Source organism: Phaethon aethereus (assembly GCF_964289735.1).
Source record: "Phaethon aethereus genome assembly, chromosome: 1".
Taxonomy (NCBI): Eukaryota; Metazoa; Chordata; class Aves; order Phaethontiformes; family Phaethontidae; genus Phaethon; species Phaethon aethereus.
In genome coordinates, this window is record NC_138575.1 from 151194471 (window position 1) to 151210766 (window position 16296).

General features: G+C 36.9%; 1 protein-coding gene across 1 annotated transcript in view; it reads right to left on the reverse strand.

Moving 5' to 3' along the window:
- The window catches only part of TGFBRAP1 (transforming growth factor beta receptor associated protein 1), a gene marked incomplete at both ends in the record, with an annotated part of 32110 nt that extends 16896 nt beyond the window's left edge, over nucleotides 1–15214 (reverse strand). Inside the window, 4 exons of the mRNA XM_082014434.1 lie at nucleotides 353–435; nucleotides 6263–6417; nucleotides 7405–7599; nucleotides 14530–15214. Coding sequence (XP_081870560.1) covers nucleotides 353–435; nucleotides 6263–6417; nucleotides 7405–7599; nucleotides 14530–15214 — 1118 coding nt within the window. The remainder of the gene's footprint in view (nucleotides 1–352; nucleotides 436–6262; nucleotides 6418–7404; nucleotides 7600–14529) is intronic.
- Nucleotides 15215–16296: the final 1082 nt, after the last annotated feature.

Genomic DNA, 16296 nt, shown 5'->3' on the forward strand with positions numbered 1-16296 from the left:
AAAAAAAGAACCAGACAATGTTCATGCTATAAATCACAGCACAGGCTCAATAGTAAAGCCTTGACCTTCATGGGCATAAAGTAAAACATCTCCACACATACAACATTCAGATTACACGATTACCGCCTTAATGCTACTGTATGTTAGCATACCAAAAAATCAGTTGCATTAACTCTTCAGTTATAAAGTTGTTTCAATGTTACTCTGTTTTTACCCCCAATAAAACCATTTTATCACAGCAAACTCACATTTGCATCAAAAACAAAATTCAAGCAACTAAGTTTTTAAAACCAAGAACACTAACTCCTTATTTAAAGAAGATAAATTAATAAATTTCTTGTCATACCATTACCTGAAGAGTTCTTTTGCTTCAAGGAACTGAAGCTGTGCAAACTGTATAAAACCTGCTTGCTGCAGGATTCGTTTGTACATTACCTATGAAAGAGAAGGGGGGAAAAGAGCTTTATTATATTTGTAAGGAGTTATTTACGTGGTGCTAATCACTACTGCAATAACTATCTGCCAAAAACACTGAACACATGATCTTCAACCAGACCTCTCAAGTTACAATTTAAAATGTAGAGGATCAAGGCTTTATTTTGCATGTATGTACCTGAATATACTGAATCTGCTGCTCAATTCATTTCTTACACAAAAGTGTGTGAACACACTTCACAAGTACTTACAAAAGCAAAGTCAACAAATAGCAAGTTTAAGTTTTCTTATTCAAATAATGACTTATCTGACATCAGTCTGACTTGCCTCAAGTTTTTGCTTGTGGTATTTGCAAACATAAAAGCCAACAGTCATATTTGAAGTTCCCCATGATTCAGCAGTACAAAAAAAAAAGATTTAAATTCAATGGTGGTCCCACCTGGCCACACACAGCCAACTTTCTCCCTGTCTCACCTCACTTCTCCAGCAACCTCGCTGATGATTGTCATACCCACATCCCCAGTTTATGAAGTATTTCTGACTTTCTGCCAGTTTGTGGTTTTTGTTTTGTTTTGTTTGTTTGTTCTTTTAAAATAAAAATACTTCCAAAGCAGTTCAACTTATCCAATATGCAGTACATTATGCAATGTATATAAAAATACAGTTAAAAAGAGGAGCACAAGTAAACCATACAAATTGCTATGTGTTATGAAGTTTCACTGATAAGGTCATGCCTAGACAGAAAAAAGTTTACAAGAAGTTCATTAGAAAAAGAACACAAAATTACTTTAAATGCTAGGTATTTATTTAATCTGAATGGTCAATTAGCTACCACGAGATTAAATGAAACCCTTCCGCCCAGAATATTTCCAACCGCAAAAGAGAATTACTAAAAGCAAGGAACCTAAACTGTGCTCTGCAAAGCATCCACCATTTGTGACAACAGTGGTATTTTGCAAATACACCCAGTTATATCCACATGCCCTCAGTCTTTCCCTTCAACTTTCTGATGAATATACAGCTTTCTAATGTTTAACAGTGTACATGAATGCTGTTATTAATAACAGACTCCCATTTTCAGTAAAAATACCCAGAGAAACTGCAATACATCAGCAACATATTCCAGGCAGGAGTTGCTAGAAGAGTGTGAGGCCTCAAGCAGGGTGGACTGATACTCTAATTGGTGATTTTTCACCCTGATTAAAGATTGTGGCTTTCCCAAGAGAAACGCTTGGCTTAAATCCATTTAGTCTGTGTATGCTTTACTAACGGATTATCTTAAAGAAATACTTAATCTCGATAATTAGCAAACCATTAAAACCTACTGATTTGTACGGCTGTGGGACTTTTTCTTGCCTCCCCAATGTGTGGGAGAGAAAGGGAAACAGAGGGAATGCTCTCTGGCACACCTTTTCAGACAAACTTAATAATATAAAAATAAACGAACAATACTTCATTATATCTTTTTATTAATTAATGGTACTGTGCTTTTCATCCAAGTGTACCAATTCAAAATATAGTTAACTAAAGCTAAAAGGGAATTTAATTACAGTAATAAAGTAAAACTACCTCAGGTGACTAATTCACAAAATATCAAAAATATTTTGGATTTATGACTGTGCTATTACATCAATAAATGGTAATCTCTGAACTGATGAATACCTGTCTGGTCACATTCTGAAGGTTGCTGGCAAACAATTTCAATCTGCCACTATCTATATCTTTTGGCACCATAAAACTTCACAATCGGGCCTCAGAATTTCCAGGAAGGGTTGAAGTACAAACATTTCTTACCCTGCTAACTAGTATGAGAAGTAGGTTGGCTTCTTTTGTTTTTTTTTTTCTTTTTTGAAGTCTGTTTTCAATCTTTGCAATGGAGTGACCACTAATATTTACATATTTAGTGAATTTGGATATTGGAATTAAGTTTGAATTGATCTAAGAATTGATTACTGCTTTAATTGTAGAGCTTAGTCTGTACAGCAATCTTTTCAACTAGAAGTCGAAAAGAGCTCATCAACAGTGTAAGTATAGGCCCAAAGCATCATTTTTAAGTTTGAACTGATTAAATGGTATTAATTTTCATTTAAATGTTGACTTTTCACTTAAAGACAAAAGCTATAGAATGTCTACAGAAAGACACTTTCCCAACTTTTTAAAGGTGCAATGATGGGATAGGGAGTATCCAGGTTGATTTTTAGCTGACAGGATAAACACTAGACATTAAGATGTCCTGTGGTAAAGATTATGGAAGCAACAGACCAGACTGTCTGTGGAAAATTCAATATTGTCTTTCTCACAGGTTTTTAAAAATGGGCTAGACCTATATGCCAAGCACATACAGTAAACTTTTATTTATGATGGAAAAAACTTCTTGAGTTCTTCCAGACCGGTTTGCCAGAATAAGCTGCTTTTAAAAACGTACTACGTTACATCCAGTCAAAATTCAATGCATTTTTCATTCCCTGTCATTTTTGCAGAACCACTATGGGATTTGAAGTGCTTTACGCAAATTCTATATTGTTATTCTATTGTTTAAGATGAATTCAGTTTTAAATATTCACATTAAATAATATTAAAAATTCATATTAAAAATGAATTCATATTAAAAATGCATTCATATTAAAAATATGAATTCATATTAAAAAACTAGCTACAAAAACATGAAATAAGATTTGTATTAATTCATAGCTGAAAAAGTGCTGGAAAACAGAAAGATGACTGCTGAAGCTACTATAGTGAAGCCTTAATTCTCTCAACTGCTAGAAAAATCCTTTCTAAAATGGTCAGATTTACCAACTAAATTGCCAAAAAGATTTTACTCTAGAAAGTTACTTTGTCTTTTGGTCAGGCTTGGGTGCAGTTAATATGTTTTTTGAAACTAAAAAGAAATTAAAAGAAAAAAAAAGAAAAAATAAAGAGATACCTATGCAAGATGTGTGTCAATCTAACCAAGGTCTTCACTACCATCAACCATGATTTCTGCAAACTTCAGTTGTCCTGAAAAATTAATAAGTAGTATTCAGTCATTTCATGGTAGCATGGTAGAAAGGCCTTTGTATTCTTCTACCAAAAATGATATCCAGCAAAGCCATCTCCTTGAAACACTTCTGCTTAGCATGTTTTACCTAGCAGTAATTCTTGATGCTCACAGACAAAGGAATTTTCATCTCATATGGCAAAGATAAATTTGCAGTCTGCAGGAATCACAGGTTAAATAACAGGCTAGAGCTACTAATGCATGACCTGCTTCCTTCCAGTAACTAAATATTGGCTTTACAAATAATTCTGAGAGTACAGTACTTCACTGTTTCAATCCCACTATCGTTCTGCATTACCAGCATTTATATATATATTTATGCTGATATATTACTGCTAATATAAAGAGAGAGAGCATGCACCTGTGTATGCATGCAATGATAATGCAGTATTGAACTCTAGGAAAAAAAAAACCCATGTTGTCAAGAACTGTCCTACAACACTGAGACTGAGTTCAAGTCACATGTAAGATGGCAACAGCTATTGCAAATGGAGAAATTAAAGCAGCATTTGGAAAAGATGGCACTATACTACAGGTACCAGATAATTACTATCACTCTTCTGTATAGATAAACTATAATGGCTGGATCAAGGGCCTTAAGGCCAAACCTATGTATTCCTTCCCACTGCTCATATAAAATGCCAAAATAAGGCCTTGAAAGTGTCAGCTACTCAAGAATCAGTAAAGCTTGCAAAACAGACATCTGAAGACATCTATTAGAAGACACCTATTAGCTATCTAATACCTATTATCTGAAGATATCTCTTAAGACAGAAGTTAGAAAGGAGCAACTCTGTGACCAGTTAAAGTATGCCAAAGAAATGTTGTGAAAGACATATGTAAAGCATGTAATTTGGTTGAACTCCGTAGATTTATATTATGCAAGACTACAGTAAAAGAAAGTCTGATACGCTTGTAACAAACCTGTAATGACAGCATTAAGGACCAGAGGCACATTAGAAAGCAAGTTCAACATGTTACATTTCCAACCACAGGTAAGCTCTGAAAAAATGGACTAATGTCTCAACAACTAAGTCAAGTTGAATCAATTTAATACAAGTCAGTGGGAGACTCCATCAATTTAAGGTGGTTAATATCAGTTTGCAAGTACAGCCCAGAACTAGAACAGGCTATTTTGCTTGCAAGTAGTATGTTTTCTGTTTTTCAGCTGTAGCATTGACTCAAAGTAACTGAACACCCTTAAAAGCATGTTGAGTTAAAAAGAACTTACGATATTCTTGGAAACGGTAATTTCAGAAGACAGACATTGTGTGAATTGAAAGTAACTTATCCTAAAGACAGAAAGATCCTAAATGCAAGAAAACTTAGGAGGAATGAGATTCTACATCATGTATTTTAGATAATGAATTGCAGTTCATCCTGTGGCAAAACACAGAAAGACATCTCCCACGCTAAATCTACATAAACTGTAAAGAAATAATTGGAGAATTAGAGGTCATCATACACAGAAAACATTGATCAGATCATGCATCCTGTCCTCACAGCAGGATTTCAGTTTGCTTCTTTAAGCAGATTGCATAGGAAAAGATGGAAGTGAAGATGCAAAGCAAAATATGCTGGAAACTGAACTCTGTATTTGCTTAAATACTTTTCAGCTTCAAGTACTTCCAGACAGTTGTACCTTAGCAAAAGGGTGGAAACACTTTTCAGGCCAAGTCTTTTACTTGCAGCAGCCTCCCAGCTGTTCATTCAACGGAGGACTTAAGGATCAGAATGAACATACAAATTTCATTTAATGTAATGACTGCTTTTCAAGGGCCTTGACCAAAATTTAAATTACAAGGAATTAGAAACTTCTTGAAATTGGAAACAACTGGATACAACCCTGACAGACTGAATCATTTTGGACCACTGCAGTTCTGTAGTTTCCACAGTCATGTTCCAAACTTTACATCTTCCTAAACAAACAGAAAGTAATGCAACAGTTCCTATTTCAATGGCAACAAAATGCTCCAAAGTATATTAAAAGAATCAAACCAGATTTTCTGCAGGTTACGGACCAAATTTTGCTTTATGAAAGGCAAGAAACCAAGTCAAATATCCATTCACCGACTTGGTGAGTAGAGATTTCACGCTACTTTTTCCAAGTTTCAGTCTCTAAATGACAAATAGGAACAAATACAGTAGAATATGTGTTGTAATATAAACGAGAGGTAGAAGGAAATGAGTACAAATCTCTAATCAACACTCCAATCAGAGAGTTACTAAGATACTTTGCCACACAAACACCTTAAATATTTCAGTTACACACCAGTACAAGTACTACTTGTACGAGTTTGGAAGTAGGATGTACTTGCTGTAGATTTCCCATCACTTAACTTTGAAGCTGTACTACTGTGGAGTTTAGGATATGGTGAGAAACTCCAATTAAAAAAAAAAAACAAACCTAAAAATTCTGATTTGAAATAAAGTATACTTTTTTAGACGCAATAGCAAATAACTGAACCTAGGACTAAGGAAGCATCGCAGTGGATTTTCTATCACTAGTTTTTTGGTTTTGTTTTGTTTCTAATTTTTTTCAAAGTTACATACTTAAAAAAACCCACCAAAAACCCAGCAGAACAGCAGCATTCAACTCTGCCAATGCCACAGCCTTTACAAGCCAATTTCAACAGCACATCTATTTCCCCAGCCTGAAACCATAAAAGGTATTAGATTTCTTTTCAATGTAAATTCCTCCCCCACCCTCTCTACTCCTTTGGCCAATGGTATACATGGTCCAAGTATGAAATTTATATTTTCATGAAAATTAAAGGACGGACAGACCTGAAATTTCTCTTTTGGAATATTCCTTCGAGCTCCTTTTGCTAGAACAAGGGCTTCTTCCACTCTGTGGCTAGCTAGAAGATCCTGAATCTGTTTTTCCAAAGGTAGCGGCACCAAGATATACACACCCTTATTAGTAGCAACAATCACCTTTCCTGGACAGAGCAAACAGACATAGTCAGTTTACATTCTCTACAGACACAACACATATCAGAAATAAGCTTTAAGGTTTACTATTTAAGATACAAGAACCTAAACAGTGTTAAAGTTCCAAAATTTATCTTTATTGTTAACATATTTGCTAGATAGTATAGTTTACCTGTAAATTGCACCTAGGAAATACAGAGATAATGGTAAATTTATTTATTTACAGTGGATTTTGTTCCACACTGAAAAAATGAAACTGGCTATGATCTCTCATGATGAGCTAAGCTGTAAAGGCCACCGCTGAAACTATTGCCCAGATTCCAGAGAACAGGGACTTTTAACTGCCAAATATTTCCACAGGCTTACATTACAAAACTGTAAGCTGTACATCAAAGGTAGTAAGTAACATACAGTTCATAGTGCTAGAGTTCATAGCTCTCCTGGAAAAAAATAGCAACACAACGTATTCCACAATTCAAAGTTCTTAAGTGAAGAATAAATCAGCAGAAATTTTTGTATTTTTTGTTTAACAATTCTTTATGAAATATCCCCTTTCAAGCCCCTTACACAGATACTTTAGAAATGAATACAAAAGAACAATTTTTAAGATGTTAGAACTTGTCAGGATAACCAATGGACAAATATCTGTAGCTCACAATTATTGGCTCGTAGCATTACATTAACATTGCTCCTTTGAAAGCAATCATTAAGTTACATGAAAAAGCTCTAACCCCACAGACTCCTACCCGACAATTAACTTGACAATTAGAGCACATTTAATGAGCATACATTTTGTTAGAAGCATGGAATTTTGGATGACTAAAGTTTTCCTATCATAGTCTGTGGGAATCTAATCAGGAAAGCATTTGCAATAGAAGTTTCAACAGCTAATGTGTTTGCTAAATATTTTGTTTAAAAACCAAACTGAACTGACTGTGCCCACAGCATAGGTTGTTCCATAATTACTGATGCAAAAAAGTGTCCTTTTTAAATACCTTCAAAGTCCTGCAGAATGTGACCTTCTTTAAAAGGCAGCGTTTGCTTTTGCTGCTGGTCCAGCATGCTGTGCACCGTAATGAACTCATCATCGAGAGCAACCACGTAAGGAAAGCACAAAGCTGCTCCAATCACGTTCTCTGACCAGTGCACAGGGGCACGCTGTGAAATGCCGTCTACAGTTGCAAACATGCCTACAAAAAGGGAAAAACAAAGCCTGAGCCTTGGGCTAGTTGAAGACTGTTATTTGCCCCAATACGAAGCATGGGTACCAAGGTACAGAAATAAAAAGTCTCAGAAGAACAGATGCAGTATCAGGTGGCACGATGACAGCGCATCACACTTCCCTGGGTCCTTACAGACCTGTTGGTTAAGTTCAGTTCAAATTTTTTTTCCTTTCTGCTTCATAACAGACAACACCAAAAACTGAAAAAAGAGGAATACTGGAAGAAACTAGAAAGAATTATTTGAGTTTAGTAAGTTTCAGATTTTTTTTAATAAGAATTATGCCATGCAGTTTGAATTCATTTCAAAAGACTGATATGTAGTGAGACCCAGCATTCAAACAATACTGCCCTGTAGGAGTAGTAGACCTGCACGGCCTGACCTATCTGGTAACAGAGGCAAAGTTGTTCCTCGTAGTGTCAAATGTCTAAAGAGCCTTTTAAGTCAACAGAATCATTTACTTACACTTCTTCACTTTTGCCACAGCAAAATTTTCACAGAATGAGGGTCCATCTCCTTGGGACAAGTCACTTCCCGTGAGGCATCTGTGTTTTCAATCACTTGAAAAAAATGCAGAGGCTGCATATAAAGCATATTTTCCCAAAAGCCAAGCACAGAGTAAAGACTTTAATATCCCAGTGATACCTGCTATGCTGTCTTCAAAGACACCATATTAAATCTTCAGTTAATTTGTGTTTTTCTTTCATACTGTCTTTCCTCCTGTCTGTTCTGTCCTCTTTCCTACTCCTAGCTTAATAGAAGTTTGACTTGCTTTTGGACCACAAGCCACTGGTTCTATTTATGCTGCTTGGTATTCCCCAATTCTTGCTGAGACATTAATTTAAGAAAAACTCCATCAAAGTTTTCAGAGCTAATTCAGTAACCCCTTGCCAGCTGAGCCATACTGAAGCGCTATGTAAACTTCTATTCCAAACATGAATGCATATCCCTTAAAACCAGAACTCTCATGCCACTAAAAAGACATGCCCATGAAAATTGTTCTTCAGCAGGAATGAGCCACTTCACAGCTAGTAGAGTAAGACTGAGCTTTAAAGGACAGAGGAGATTAAAAGATTATGTTATTCAATTTACAAAATCTCTTCTAAACAGAGGGTAATGAGGTAAGGGTAGCTGGGTAGGAGGAACATCTTGGTGTGCTGTGGCAAGGGGGAAGATGGAGAAAACAGAAGGTTAGAGACTAAGCTTCTGGATCCTTCACAGCAGCTTTGAAATGATCATCCCTCTCCCTTGACTAAGGATGCAACACAAAATTAAAATGTCACATCTGACTATTAGCAAGTAATGCTATTTTCTTCTTCACTATAATGATCAGCTTTTCAATCAGAGTGTCTCACAGAAAATATTTTTTTTTGCCATAATACATTAATTCCCAATTTCCTCTATAGATCTTGATATTCTTACAGATCAGAAGTGGAATTTTATGCCACGCAGACTGTACTATCCATTTTTAATGCCTTCCAGTTGTTACTCTCTGCTATAATTCCCATTTCAAAAAGTGAGACAAAACTTGAGTTAAATACATACTAACAAGTAGTAAACTCAGGGCAAATTATATTTGAAATATTAATTCTTAAAATTTTATGCTTCTCTGACATTCTCAAAAGATATTGTAAAAACATGATTTTAAACACTTTTTTTTTTTTTAAATAAAAAAGCTCTTTTTTAGGTAATTTCAAAAAATCTATGGAACTGAAAGGGTATGGAGAGAAACGCACTGTACTTTTCCAAATCAACATCTCTCTACATCGCTCCGCCCTCAATAGCTAGGGCTTCTGTGGTAGAATGATGCATTTTCTGTCTTCATCAAGCTCTGATCTAAGGATAACAATAAACATGTCAACTACAATCAGAAACCACAGCCTTTTTATAGTATAGGAATGTGTTTGATGAAACTGAGATGAAGCCAGTAATCAATTCTGTATTAAAAATGCATATGCTATCCAAAGGTTACAAGAGTTATCCAAAACACTGCTACACTGTTTTCAGCACCAAAAGATCTAAAAATTTACAGAATCCTGAAATAATCTAAGTCAGAAAGGGTTTCTGAAGGACATCCAGTCCAGCCCCCTCCAAAGCAGGACCAACTTAGATCAGGTTACTCAGGAATTTGTGCAATAGACTATAGATTTTTTTTGTTTGTTTTAAACAAAAAAAAAATTTTCTTAGTGAAAATATCTGTAAAAATTGAAATGAAAGTTCTTCTATTATTATTACTCGTTTAAAAAAAGAGTATGAAAACTTTCAGTTATCATAAAAGTTGATGGCATGAGGAACCCTACAAGCGGGTGAAAACAAGAAGGGAACACGGTTACTGTTGACTATCCTGCTTCATGCAGGGTTGTCAGCTATGAGAAAAGGCACTGCATAACCTTCCGTGTATCATTCTGCTTAGTACCTGTGTGCTTGTTACAAGTGGTAAGGCTCAGTTCTCCATTTGTAGTCTACTCAACCACTATACAACTGTTCAAACCATGCACCACTGAGAAGAGTTTATTCTGGACAAGCAAAAGTGATAAACTAAAATTAGGTATTTAAAATTTGTATTTTCTTACTCATTAAAGTCATGGAATAGTTGAAGCAGGAAAGGGACCTCTGGAGACTGTCTTGTCAAACTTCCCTGCTGAAAGCAGGCTCAACTAGAACAGGTTGCTCAAGGCCTTGCCCAGTCAGGTTTTAAGTATCTCCAAGAAAAGACACTGCACATCCTCCCCAAGACCTGTTTCAGGGTTTGACCATGATCAGAATGTGGAATTTGTTTTCTTATGCTTACATAGAATTTCCTGTATTTCAGTTTGTACCAACTGCCTCTCATCCTTTCACTGGATACAATACCCCTGAGCAGAGTCTGGTTCTGTCTTCTTTACTCCACCCCCCTCCCCATGTTGATAAGATCTCTGTAAGTATTTTCTTCTTCAGAGTGATCAGTCCCAGCTTTCTCATCCTGTCCACGTATGAAATACTCCAATCACTCTGTTGTCTTTCTGGTCCTTCAAGTGGATTTACTCCCTTATGTCCATGCCATTCTGGGGAACCCAGAACTGGACCTAGCACTCCACACATCGTCTCACTAGGACTGAGGGGAATAATTGCCTCTTTCAACCTGCTGGCAGCACTTTTCCTAACAGAATCATTTAGTTTGTAAAGACCCTTAAGATCAACTCCAACTGTTAACCTAACACTACCAAGTCCACCACTAAATGCAGCCCAGTAGGCTGTTGGACTTTGCCACAAGCGCACATTGTTGACTTATAGTGACCAGAGCCCACCAGACTGTCTCTGCAAAGGTACTTTTCAGCCAGTGAGGCCCAGCCTGTACTGATGCATGGGGTTGTTCCTCCCTAGGTGCAGGACTTGACATTTCCCTTTGTTGACCTTCATGAGGCTTCTGTCAGCCCATTTCTCCAGCCTGTCAAAGTCCCTCTGAATGGCAACACAACCCCCTGGTGTATCAGCTACATCTCCCGCTATCATCTGCAAACTTGCTGAAGGTGCACTCTGGCCCACCACCCATGCTGTTAATCAAGATGGTAGTACTGACCTCACTATCAGCCCCATGGGGTACATGACTAGTGACTAGCCTCCAGCTAGACTCTATGCTGCTAACCACAAAACTCTGAGACAGGCTTTTAATCCACCTCACTGTTTCTCTAGTGCATTCTTCATGTGTTTGTCTACAAGGATGTTACGGGAGAGCCTTGCTGAAGTACACATCACTGCTCTCCCCTCACCCACCAAGCTAGACATCTAATCATACAAGGTTATCAGGCTGGTCAGGCAATTTCCCTTTTGTAAATAATGTTGATGACTCCAAATCACATTCTTGTCCTTTGTATATTGGAAACAACTTCCAGGAGGATTTTCTCCATCGCCTTTCTGGGGACTGAGGTAAGGCTGGCCTGCCTGTAGTTCCCTGTATCCTCTCTTGCTCACCTAAGACAGGAGTGAAGACATGTGTTTTCTTCCAGTCCTGAGTAACATCCACCAAACATCGTGACCTTTCAAAGACAATTAAGAGTGGCCTCGCAATGACATCAACCACCATACTCAAGCATTCATGGGTGCATCCCATCAGGCTCCATGGATTTGTCAGTATAGTTTGTTTAAATGTTCCATAACCTGATCCTTCTCTACTGAGGGCAGGTTTTTGTTGCTCTAGATTTTCCCACTGGTCGTAGGGGTTGTGAGGATGCCTGAAGGCAGGTCATATCACTAATGATGAAGTTAAAGAAGGCATTAAGCACCTCAGCCTTTTCCATGTCCTTTGGCATCAGGTCCCCCAACCCATTCAGCAGTGGGCATCTATTTTCCTTAGACTTCCTTTGATGCTGATATGCTTGTAGAAGCTCTTTTTGTTACTCTTCATGGTGCTCACCAGATTCAATACCAGATGGACTTCAGTCTCCCTAATCCTATTCCCACATGCTTGGACAGTGTCTCTATATTCCTCCCAAGTCACCTGTCCTTGCTTTCACCTTGTTTGCTTCCTTTTTGTATTTGAGTTTAGTCAAGAGCTGCTTGTTCATTAATGCAGGCCTCCTGCCATCTTTGCTTGTTTGCATGCTCATTGGGATGGACCATTCTTGAACTTGGAGGCATTTGAATTTCAGTTTTTTTCAGGAGTTTAATTTTCAGTTTTAAATGCAAAGAGCCCAGGTAAGGGAAAAGGTTACATAGCCAAGAAACTCAAAGATGTTTTACTTTTTGATTACCATTTTAAGCAGTTGCTTTCTGCCATTCTAAAATCTACTCTTAATTCAAAAGCAAATTAATCTAGATGAATGTCACTTCAAACACTATGAAGCCTAATATATTAATGCAGAATATATCCACCTCAGTAAAAGAGGCTGAATTTAGCATAGATGCTCTACCAAGTGCAAAACGAACATGTCTTAACCAGTAAGATGTACAAAAGGAAACCAAAATTAGAACTGAAGATGTACATCAAGCCTTTTCAAGTCCATCCACTTCACAGCAGAGGCCTACCTCAAACACCAAGATATACAATGCTTATTGTAGACAAGACACTAAGAATTTTACCACGGAAGAACAGCAAGATGGATAATATTAATCAAAACTACAGTAAGGAGGGAATAGAGAACATGATTAAAGAAAATCAACCCACAATCTGAATTAGGGAAGGAAAAACTATACAATCCATAGCAAGCAGTCTTTGTAAGGTATCTGAACGGGTACAAGGTAGACTTTGCCTGTATTACAGGAAATAGGGAAGTTTATAGCACGTTTAGAGCTGTAGAAGTGCATTTGCTTAAGATATCGCATATATGATATTTTAACCCCAGGACAATCTACTTACACAAGGATGTTGGATTTTATGAATAAAGGTCTTATTGTCTAGCTCTCTTCCATGACACCAGCTAAAAGCAGAGTCAGACTAAATAAAATTCTGCTTTCTGACTAAATACCATTGTGCTCTGGAAAGTGTATCTATTCTTCTTAAATTAAAAAAAAAAGAAGAAATGAACCAGTTGAACAGAATCTGGTTTGACATTCCTAAAAAGATAAATAAAGATCAAAGTAAGAATGGGGTTTCCTTAGAAACATGTCAAATGGGAATATTTTCAGACAGTCAATTCACATATTGCAACTTTCATAGCACTACTAAAATGTAGTTAATGTCCACAAACACATGTCCATATTGAAAGCAACTAACAGTTGTAACAAGAAATGGGCAACCAAGATGACTTGGAAAAGCCCTACGTCTGAAAAAACAAGTTCATCTTGGAACATTTTTAATTTGCATAAACTGATCTTCTAATGAGCCTCTACTTCTTTCAAGAAAAACTAGTGAGTTGATGTACATCTACATTCTGGTCACAAGACAAAACTTCAATATAAACAACTGATTGCACTCTTGCTTTTCTTTGGAATTCATATTAAAAAGCCAAAACCCATGCAGATCCCTGAATTAGGGGCCTAAATAGTTGTGGTCTTTGTGTCATGCTACTCCTAATGTGTCAGGGAAGATACATAAACTGCATCTCCTAAATGAACAGTCATATGGCAAACAGCATGAAATCATTGTGCTTATGGTCAGTCAGCTCTGGGATATTGCAGCTTTTCCAAAAAAAGCTCAGAATTACTGACCTCACAGCATATTGTTGATTTAGATAGATTACAGCAGCAGTAGTCCTTACAATCATCTGTCTATTAGACAGAGCATTATTTCACATGATTTCACTTTGGTTTTGCAATACTTAAACTGCAATAGAGAGCTGAAAAATACTATTAAAAATTTATCAAATGGGAACATAAAAACTGGGTAGTATCTGACAACATCTACAATTAGGACAGAGTTTACTTCTACAGGAATTAAGATACAGTTTACTTCCACTAACACTTCTTACTAGCACTGTAGTACAACATACCTATTTGTGAATCTGTTACAATCCATAAAATGGACTTTGCATAAACTCCTCTGAGTAGTAACTGGGGAAAATAACTTGTCTACACTAATTTAACAAATTTATAGCAACACTAGGCTCCTCAAAGCCTGTCCAGCTAGTCACCACAGAGAGGCTTATCAGCCTCTGAAGTTTAATTTGGTACCAACAAACTTTTTTACTCTGGCCTGCAAGATACTACTGTTAGCTGTCTATATAGAAATGAAGCTTTCTACAGACACAAGTAAAATAAAAATAATCAGATTTTTGTGCATTAAAAAAAGCAGGAGAGTTATAATAATACTTAGCACCAAAAATTTACCGTCTAACTTTTATCTCAACATTCCAGTATAGCTCTGTGAAGAAAATTATCATTATTGTGCACAACACTTAGTTAGTTAAGCTTTGCTTCCCAAACTGAGAAAAATTGAGAGAGAAGTTAAAAAAATCGAAACAAATTACAATTCTTAGTCTCACCTAGGCCTCCGGGGCCAGCCAACAGAAACTCTTGTCTGCCTATCCTTTTCACAATTGGCCGTTTCTCATCACTGCAATAAGGAAATAGATCCTGGGAGATGCCAGTATTATAATTCAAAATTATATACTGTGTAGTAAGTGCAAGACATAAGTAATAACCATCTACAGCCACAGCACAGGGTTGCTCTGGAGTAAACACTTCCTTCACTATCTGGACTCTGTCTTCAAACACCATGAACATTTGAATGGTCCGCCGCTTGACCGAGATAATGCAGACTTCTACACAGAAAGGATCCCCACTCACAGGGTTTTCATTTAATACGAATGTCACAGCTCCTTTGATTCTCGCACCAGTGGGGACAGGTTCCAAGTTCATCATGTTAACTAGTGTTATTGTGTTGTCGCAAAGCACAAGAAGCCTGGTGAGGGCAGAGGCTGCTTTCAACTCACTCACAGGCTTCTTCAAGCCCAGGTATTTATGCAGTTGCTTGGTGGCAGCAAAAGTTATTTTTCCAGCTGTTGATATCCTTTCATCCAACAGAAAGTGGTAGATAAAGCAGTCATTGGTTCCAATATAGAGATTCTTTCCGCAACACTCAATGCATTCGATGTTGATGTAATTCTTGTCTCCCATTAACATCTCCCGCTCAACAGCAGAAACAAGCTTGAAAGCTTTAACACTCATTGTGTCTTCTGGGTGATCTGATTAAAGAGAAAAAAACCCACTATTTACCTCCACATATATAAGCTAATACCAGATGTAGCATTTTAACATTCACCAATACAAAAATTTAACTGTTACATTTTTTAATAAGTCTATACTCTATTTCCAACCTGATTACAAAAGCCAGAATGAGTACATTAACAACCACAGAAATTAGTCGAATTGTATGCTGCCACTTCAAGGCTGAAGCAGATTCACAAGAGCACTAAGCTGTTCTGAAGTGATGCTTCCTGCACAAGTAACCAGTATATTATTGGCGCTCTCAGACACTACAAGTGGTTCCTCATAGTACTTAGGAATTTATAAATCTGTCATGTACAGGTTTCTATCACCTGTACATGAAAAGATACAAGCTTCGGCTCTCAGATTTCTGAACAGTCCACAAGGCATTTAGTGCTACAAGTTAACATGTTGCTTTACACACAATTTAGGCCTATTAGTACATAAGTCTCTCAGCAAAATATCATAGACATATTCCATTTGAACACATACTTTACATTCCTTACTCCCCAGCAATCAGAAATATGTAACTTCCAAGCCACTTAAATAATAATTTACACAAGGTATCATCCAGCTCATAATAAAAGTTGTGAGTTTGGTCTGGTTTTGGTGGGGTTGAGATTTTTTGGGGTTTGTTTGGGTTTTGTTTCTTTGTTTCATAATCTCTCTTTGTTCAGTGGTACTTACATATTCTCTGTATGATACTATATGCACCAGCAATTATAAAGCATATTCACACAGACGATTTGGAAGCATGATCCATAAAGCATTCATTAAGCTCAAAATGAAGTATCACTGAAATTAAAAGAGTTTCTGTTCACGACTATCACAGCTATTCCAAAAGACTCTTTAAGTGCTAAGCAGCACTTCTATTCATATTCTACAAACTATACCTACCCTTTTACAATCAAGCACTGTCAAGGAACAGATGCAATTTACAAAGCAATTAATAGTGTTTTTGAAACCATCCATGTAATTTTACTGTACTCCAGACTTGTGTTATTTTTATAAGAAGCCAGCAGACAACTGTGCTCAACGCTCCA